Source organism: Myotis davidii, unplaced genomic scaffold (assembly GCF_000327345.1).
Source record: "Myotis davidii unplaced genomic scaffold, ASM32734v1 scaffold328, whole genome shotgun sequence".
In the NCBI taxonomy this organism is placed as follows: Eukaryota; Metazoa; Chordata; class Mammalia; order Chiroptera; family Vespertilionidae; genus Myotis; species Myotis davidii.
The window spans coordinates 2,161,441-2,169,209 of record NW_006300373.1 but is presented as its reverse complement, the minus strand read 5'-3'; the positions used below and the strand labels follow the sequence as shown (position 1 = coordinate 2,169,209).

General features: G+C 54.4%; 2 protein-coding genes across 6 annotated transcripts in view; one reads left to right on the top strand and one right to left on the bottom strand.

Moving 5' to 3' along the window:
* AKTIP (AKT interacting protein) overlaps nucleotides 1-7,520 on the top strand; it is a 16,870-nt gene extending 9,350 nt beyond the window's left edge. The window contains exons 2-10 of one of the 2 annotated variants that reach the window (XM_006777049.2): nucleotides 1,669-1,779; nucleotides 2,878-3,083; nucleotides 5,156-5,220; nucleotides 5,297-5,397; nucleotides 5,801-5,889; nucleotides 5,961-6,059; nucleotides 6,147-6,254; nucleotides 7,040-7,100; nucleotides 7,245-7,520. In XM_006777049.2, coding sequence (XP_006777112.1) covers nucleotides 1,738-1,779; nucleotides 2,878-3,083; nucleotides 5,156-5,220; nucleotides 5,297-5,397; nucleotides 5,801-5,889; nucleotides 5,961-6,059; nucleotides 6,147-6,254; nucleotides 7,040-7,100; nucleotides 7,245-7,352 — 879 coding nt within the window. In that variant the 5' untranslated portion in view covers nucleotides 1,669-1,737 and the 3' untranslated portion in view covers nucleotides 7,353-7,520. Of the gene's footprint in view, nucleotides 1-1,668; nucleotides 1,780-2,877; nucleotides 3,084-5,155; nucleotides 5,221-5,296; nucleotides 5,398-5,800; nucleotides 5,890-5,960; nucleotides 6,060-6,146; nucleotides 6,255-7,039; nucleotides 7,101-7,241 lie in introns of both variants that reach the window. The other variant, XM_006777048.2, reaches the window with a different exon arrangement.
* RBL2 (retinoblastoma-like 2) overlaps nucleotides 1-7,769 on the bottom strand; it is a 60,935-nt gene that overhangs the window by 16,292 nt on the left and 36,874 nt on the right. The window lies entirely within an intron of this gene.

Sequence of the window (7,769 nt, the reverse complement as noted above, 5' to 3'; positions counted from 1 at the left end):
CCCGACCAGGCTGCTCCGTCTTCTCCGGGGCCCTGCTCCGCGCCCCTAACGTGGAACGTGAGGCTGTTGGCGGCGACGTACCAACGGGAGCCGGTGCGGGACCTGGCGCACGGGACGCGGGACCCATCGCCCTGTCCGCCTCACTGGGACGGGCCGAGACCCCCTCCTTAGCCCGATGGAAAGACGTGCAGGCGGTGTCCTAACCGCCAGGGCGGACCTTATGTCCCATCTGCCACCCCTGCTGGAGAGGGTTGTAGTCGGGGGAGACAGACCCCCCAGAACTGGTGTCTCGTTCCCGAGAAGGGGCTACAGCTTCTCGCGGGGCTGTTGCTGCTGGAGGCACGGGCAGTGGGCAGTGAGCCTTCCGAGGAGGGTGGGTTCTCCCCGCAGAGGCACTGGGGCTACACTCGGAGGGGACCTTGCGGGGTGACCCACCCCGTGAATTCCCAGGGCTGTGATCGGTGTCCCAGAGGGACGTCCCTCTTCTGTCAGGTCTGTCCTAGACGACAGTGGGGTGCTGCTGGTGCCCCCACATTTTTTTTTTTATCTCCCAACGATTTTCATCTTAGTCATCTTTAAAGGCAGGTTTGCAGTTCTTGGCAATAAGTTGGTATTTACTGGCCACAAGTCAACAGGTTGGTGGAACAGCCAGCATCCTCATTCCTGTGACTTAATTACCGGGTGGCACGGTGGCGTGGAAAGCAGGCCTCATTAATTGGCACCTCCGTGGGTGTCACAGGCGTGCAGAGAACACACTTGTGCTGAATAGGGACATCTGGGACCTGGGTCTCTAATGATCTGCTTCTCAGGAGTTTGGTAAGACGCTGCTCCGTTTAGTCAAATGCTGACCCTCTCCACCTGCAGCCGTCTGCTTCCGGCAACAGGAGTTGAGAGAAGGGGCTCAGTCTCCCTGGGCCCCGCCCCAGCGGACGGTGCGGTCTGAGCTGGCTTGCTGGTCTCCCAGGCCTCTCCCTTTGTGTTCTTAGCGACCCCTGCCTGTGACCGTACAGCTCTGGGGAAAGCTTTTGCACTCCTCTCTGCACCTGCACCTTGGACGCTGGGCCTGCGATCTCTGTGCTTGAAGCAGCTGACAAAGGTCGTTTCTTGGGAATGGTCCTGACAAGACCCCGGTCGCCCTGTCCCACACGCTCGCCCTCCTCTTTTTTCTTATTTCTTTGGCTGCTACTTTCGCTAGAGAGAATCATTTTGTGCTTAGGACAACTCATTGGGGACATGCTTAAGTCGGCCCCTTTGGGCGTTTAATGTCCCACAACCCCAAGCAGTGCTAGGCTTGGAGTCAGCGGGTACAGTGCATTCTGAACGTGGCCTTCCCAGTCATCGGCCCACGAGCACCCTAGCAGCGACCGTCACCGTCACAGCCCGGAGCTTCTGCGTTTCTGGCACCAAAGCTGAGCCGTGTCACTGAGTATTCTGAATCCCGGCCCGGCCCTGGCACCCAGACTCCTGTAGGTATTTAAAGGGGGGAAGACATTGGAGTCAAAAGATGGACGGGGTACTGAAGGAAACGATTTCTGAAGGCATTTTTCCCCTGGGTTTTTGTAACTGTGTTATATAATGTGTGTGGTATTTCTATGGAGAATGGCACATTGAGTTCTTATTTCAGAAGTCTTAACTTTGGGTGTTGGCTGTTTCCCCTCTCATTTGCAGGTGACGTGACTTTGGGGACGGAAGTTGGATGACGCAGGCGGCTGCACCTCTCTGTGTGGAGCGCACGTTATGAACCCTTTCTGGAGCATGTCTGCAAGCTCTGGACGCAAAGTAGGTACAGCTGATCCATGTGGTGAGGAAACCGTTTGCATAAGAACAGAGGCCAAAAGAATTCATACTCGGGTTGCCCTGTAATCTTAACAAGATCATCTGGTTTTTCTAGTTCAGGCTTTACTTTTGAGAACCAATTATTTTGTGGATTAAAGTTAGTTTCTGAGACGGAGATCGCATCTCCAATAGAAATGACTCAGGTAGCACTGAGTAGGACTATTTGGGTAGGCGATGCTGACACGTGATGACTGTCACACATCCCTGCAGTTGCAAATCTTCCTGAACCTCGAGATGCTGTGGGCAGGAAAGCCTTGGGAAAGGCTAGCCCAGTGTGGTCAAGTCTGGCTCGAGGCCACTGGTTTAATTTTTCTAAATAAAATGTCTGTTTTTAGTGGCAAAAAATAATACATTTTAGGAAAGCCGAATGTACGCAAAGACAAAACACACATAATGCCACCGCTCTGAGGGCACCGCCGCTCATCTTTTTTCTAGGCACATGACATACATTTAAGGCAGTAATTAAATGGCCAGACGGTAGTTTCTTTTGACTCCCCTAGGCCTCTCTCTACTGTGGACGATGATTTGTGCGGGGGAGAGTCCAACTGTGGCAACATATGCATTAGGGACAGGATCACGGTCGGACCCATGGCAAGTGAGAGAACAGCTTCCTTCCTTGTTTTCTAACCCGAGCGCTAATGTCAGGCAGTGGCTCACTTCACTCATCGCTGGTTTCTGAGCTGCTCAGGGGCGGTGCTGGTCTTGCAGAGTTGTCTAACTGTTTAGTAACCCCTGGCCCTCTTTCGGGGACCCCCAGGAAAAATCATTTCTTTGTTTCACTTAAATCCCGTGAATATTGGCTTCCTGGTCTCTAGGACGCAGCCAACAGGAGTTTTCCAATGTGTTGGTCTTGCTGCAGCTCTGTTCTGCTTTGGATAAGGGCCCTGCACAAAGGCCTTTCAAGTCATCTCGGCCCTGGTGCCAGGATGTCCTTGCAAAAGAGCAGTTCCAGCTTTTAGGTCAGCGACTGAGTCCAGCACACACACACCTGCGGTTTAAGCATCATTCTAACAGATGCTCTCCCCGCTTCGTCCTGAATAGCGATCAGACGGTGAAGAGAAGACAGTGACGGGGAAAGGGAAGACCAGCCCTCCACGCACGGCTCCAAAGAAACAGCTGCCTTCTATTCCCAAGAATGCTTTGCCCATCACGAAGCCCACGTCTCCTGCCCCCGCAGCACAGTCAACCAATGGCACGCATGCTTCCTACGGCCCCTTCTACCTGGAGTACTCCCTCCTTGCAGAATTGTAAGTTCTTATAGCTGTTTGGTTACATTTTGAAGGTAAAGAGTGAAATGTACTGTGATGGACTGGGCTCACTTAGTGGCCGTTTAATCTCAGAGCTCACACACACACCTCCGCGGTGTCAGCCTTGATATTTACAGAGAGGGAGGCTATGGCAGGCAGTATAGCCTTTCTAACCAAGGCCTAAGGACTGTCGTATGTTTGTGCAAATGTAATGGCTCTCGTTCAGATCTTGGGTAAATAGGATTTAAAGGCAAATGTGTGCTTTGATTTCCACGCCTGTATGGAGAGCACGAAGGGGGAGAAAGGAAGCTTTAGTAAGGACGGATAGCAGGTCAGGGACTTAAAATTGTCTTCCTTCCCAGGAAGTGAGGCATTCACCTCCTGAGAGGTCATGGAGGATGGGACAGTGGGAGCGTCGCCATCCAGCCTTCCCCGGGGCAGGCCCCGCTGGAGGCTTTGTGCTGTGTTCTGGGGGTCACCTTGTGAGAGGCCCCCGACCCCTGAGGAGGCGGTCCCAGTAGGCGGAGGTGGGAAGCCAGGCCCTGGGAGGCAGTAATGAAGGAACTGGAACTGTCAGTTCAGAGAAGGCCTGTCACTAGAAAGGGATTTGACTTCTCCTGTGTGACCTCCCAAAGCTGGAGGAGGTGACACAGGGATGTCATAAAGGTGTGGGCTCTGACTGGTCGCAGAAACCAAGTTTGGACTGCGGTTGCACGTGCGCGGGTGCGAGGAGGTGATGGCGCAGCGCCTGCCTACCACGGGGCTCCCAGTGACTGAGAGCAGGTGGCACCTGATTAAAGAATCTGTCCAAGGGCGGAAGTGTGGAGAATTCTTACTTTGTTATTTAGCAATTCCTTTGCACACAGCACTTGATACTGACTGAGCCGCCTGTGTCCTAGCCTAGTGTCGCAGGCGTGCGCTGGGTGCTGATAACTGGGTTGAACAAGTGCCGCAGTAAAGCAAAACCCCTGAGTCTCTAAGCCCAGTTGTAAGACACCGAGTTATAAATCGGTGGCACACCTGGAAAAAAGACCATGAAATTCCTTTGTACACGCAGTTATTTTAAAGGCACCCCTGAGCCCTCCGTCCCAGCACCAGTGCTGTAAGGGCAGAGGGGCTGAGCCGCTGTCTGAGGGCCGAGTGACGTGGTGGCAGGCCCGCAGGCTGTGGAAGGGGCCTTGTGCTGGAGGCTGGCAGTGCGCCGGACAGGCTTCCATTGTGGCACCGAGCCTTCCGTCTGCGCAGCACACACCCGGCCCTCTGGCAAACCACTGCGGGGGCTGCACCTGTCAGCCACGCTGCTGTGGGCGCGCTCAGTGTTGGTGACTTAAAAGGAGTGGCTGCCTTCAAGTTAGGCAAATAGGTAGTGAAAACTATCAACAAAGGCCCACTGTGCGACTTCACTTACAGCTCACAGCCGGACTTGTTTGGGCTCATAGCTCATTTTGGGGCTCATGGCTCCGTGGCAAGGAACAGCCCGGCACGGCTGGGGTGGGACGAGGTCCCAAAGAGCCCGAGCAGCCTGTGTCTGCCATCTGGGCACCACCGCTTCCCACCCCGGGCCCAGAGGGCGTGCCTGCGCCGCGGGTCAGTGAGAGCAGAAGCACACCGCGGACAAACCTACACACGGCCCTCTGCCCCGGGACGGGGCCACACCGAAGGCATCGCCTCCGTGCGGGCACTGGCATGGGACTATTCATGTCCTAGCGCTGTTTTAGTGGCTTTTGCATGTGTGTGGGTGAGCTCTGCTGGGCAGGCACAGAAGCAGCACCTTGCCCGGTCCTCTCATCTACCTCCAGTTCAGTTTCTGGGATGGTGTCTCGGGGAGGTGGGTTTCTGGGAGGAAAACTTGATTCTTAGCGTGTCCCTGTGTGTGGCTTGGATTTCTTTATCTGGGCTCTTGGTGGCGAAGCCAGTAGAAGGCAGCCGCCGGGGCCAGGTGGGGGCTGGGATGACCGGGCCTGGCGGGTTAGGGCCTCAGCTGCCCCAGAGCGACTGTTTCTCCCAGAACAGGACCGTGGGTGGCTGGTCGGTCACTGACCTCCGTCCGGCCCCGCTCTGCTCTGTTGTAGCACCTTGCTGGTGAAGCAGAAGCTGCCGGGAGTCTACGTGCAGCCGTCTTACCGCTCAGCGCTAGGTAAGCACATGCTCTACAGCGGCGGCACGTCAGGTCCTCTGACACTAGGCCTTAACCGCGCTTGCTTCTCCTGCAGTGTGGTTTGGAGTGATCTTCATTCGGCATGGACTGTACCAAGACGGAGTATTTAAGTTCACAGTGTACATCCCTGATAACTACCCGGACGGCGACTGTCCAGTAAGTGGGAGCTACAGCCTGGCTCCGTGCACTGGCCAGTGAGGCCCACAGGGCGCTGAAGGTGTCTGGGTTCCTTTCCTGACCAGCCACTCTGATGATGGTTCCTAAGGTGTCTGTCTGCTCCTCGGGCTCTGGGGGGAGGGCCTGTGCCTCGCTGTGTCCTCTGCCACGTCAGCCTCCACCTGGAGCTGCGCCTGTGCTCTCGCAGCCACGCCGAGGCTGACAGCACTCGGGGCCGCGGTGCTGGGTAGGGCAGCCCTCCCTGCAAAACTTCATGGCGCAGGACAGTGGGGAGAGGAGTTAAGTGCAGCACAACTGCGTTGTCCAGACACACTTCCTACCACCGTCTGTGGGCCCACTGCCTCCATGGCCCCCACTGAAAGCTACGTCTCCCCTCATATAGCGCTTGGTGTTTGACATCCCCGTCTTCCACCCGCTAGTGGACCCCTCCTCAGGCGAACTGGATGTGAAGAGAGCATTTGCCAAGTGGAGGTGAGTGACTACGTGTTTCCTTTAGTGACAGAGTCAGTAGGACACCTCAGTCACGCGCCTGTCTCCCTTAGGCGGAACCACAACCACATCTGGCAGGTGCTGATGTACGCGAGGAGAGTGTTCTACAAGATCGACACGGCGAGCCCCCTGCACCCCGAGGCTGCGGTCCTGTAGGTCACTACTTTAGTTCAGCTAGCTCTGAGAAGGCAGCGGAGGAGAGTGCGTGGGTAGCGTTCTGACTTACACTTTTAACACAGGTATGAGAAAGACGTGCATCTGTTCAAAAGTAAAGTGGTTGACAGTGTGAAGCTGTGCACGGCCCGCCTGTTTGACCAGCCTAAAATAGAAGACCCCTATGCCATTAGGTAAGTGGTTCCCACCTGCACAGACTGCACCCTGCAGCCCTGTGTGCCATGGTCCAGGGGGACTTACTAAAACGGGGAGTGAAAGGGAAGATATATCACCTGTTCGCCGACAACCCTGACTACTTGTAACAGATTTCAGACACCCCTTCGGCTCCTTAAACACTAGGCTTTCCATCGACAGGCACGCTGTGCCAGTGGTGAGCTATTTAGTGACTGGTCCCTGAGGCCCTGTCATGTGCTGTTTCAAGTGTCTGTCAGCAGGAGCCCCTCTGAAACAGCCTTAGCCCGTCCACGTTCAGATGGGGAGAGGGCGGGAAGCTGCGTAGGGGAGAGTGACCAGAGTGGACAGTGGGTGCTGGAGCTGTGACACTTGACCTTGGGGCCGAGTGGCGGGAGAACAGACCTGAAGGATGGGTGGTTTAGCGCTCCGCATGCTGGTGCTGGGGAGGCAGCGTAGCGCAGTGGGTAAAGTCTTGGGCTCTGCACGGAGTGGTTGGCTTTGTGATGAACAATTACTTGCTTTTCCGGTGCTTCAATAACAGTGCCTCAGGGATTGTTTCGAGGCTTAAATGAGCTAACCCGGGGAAAGTACTCTGTACAGCGTGGTTATCATGTGAGAAAATAATTTAGATAATGCCTAAAACTCAGACATTGACAACTGATTAAAGACTTTTCTTTAAATTCTTATGAGGTTTTGTTATGGCAATTGGCTTAAGTATTAAAAAACAGATGTTCCGCAGATTTAGTAAGCCAAGCAGTTTTCAAATGTTTTTCTCTTCCTTAAGCTTTTCTCCATGGAACCCTGCTATACACGACGAAGCCAGAGAGAAGATGCTGACTCAGAAGGTGAGTACTGGCCGTCTCTGAGATGGCCACTTGCTGACCCCTTTCTAAGCTCATTCTGCACAGACACCTGTGGGGAGACGGGTTTGCACAGTGCTTGCATCTCATCAGTCGCTTTCTGGTGTCTGTTTTGATTGTGCCTAGAAGAAGCCTGAAGAACAGCACAATAAAAGTGTTCACGTGGCCGGCCTGTCCTGGGTAAAGCCTGGCTCCGTACAGCCCTTCAGTAAAGAAGAGAAAACGGGAGCCACCTAGGAGCGGACTGTGGTGACTGGTGCACCAGGCACTTTCCGGCGGACACAGGCCGAGGCCAGGCTGACGGCGGCCAGGACTGCTGCGAGTAAACTGTGCGAACGGGGACTGGCGTCCATGGTGTCCGTATGCGCTAGGTTCTAACAGCAAGTTCTGGAAACCTCTCTCTAAGTAACGCGTTATTACTTCTGTCAGAAGTGTCTTTAGGGTGGTTATCTAGTTCAGTACTCCAGATTATTGGGGACCTTGAGGCTTAAGTATTTTTCTGAATATAATGCTAAAGGTAAGTGGCATTCATTTGGAACTACTAGAGTAGACAGAGTTTAGCACTAAGTAATGATTTTTAAATCGGTGTCTCAGTTGTACATACGTTAGGAAGTGGAGAGGAAAGGTGTAGAGAAAGCAGGTTCTTGTGTACTA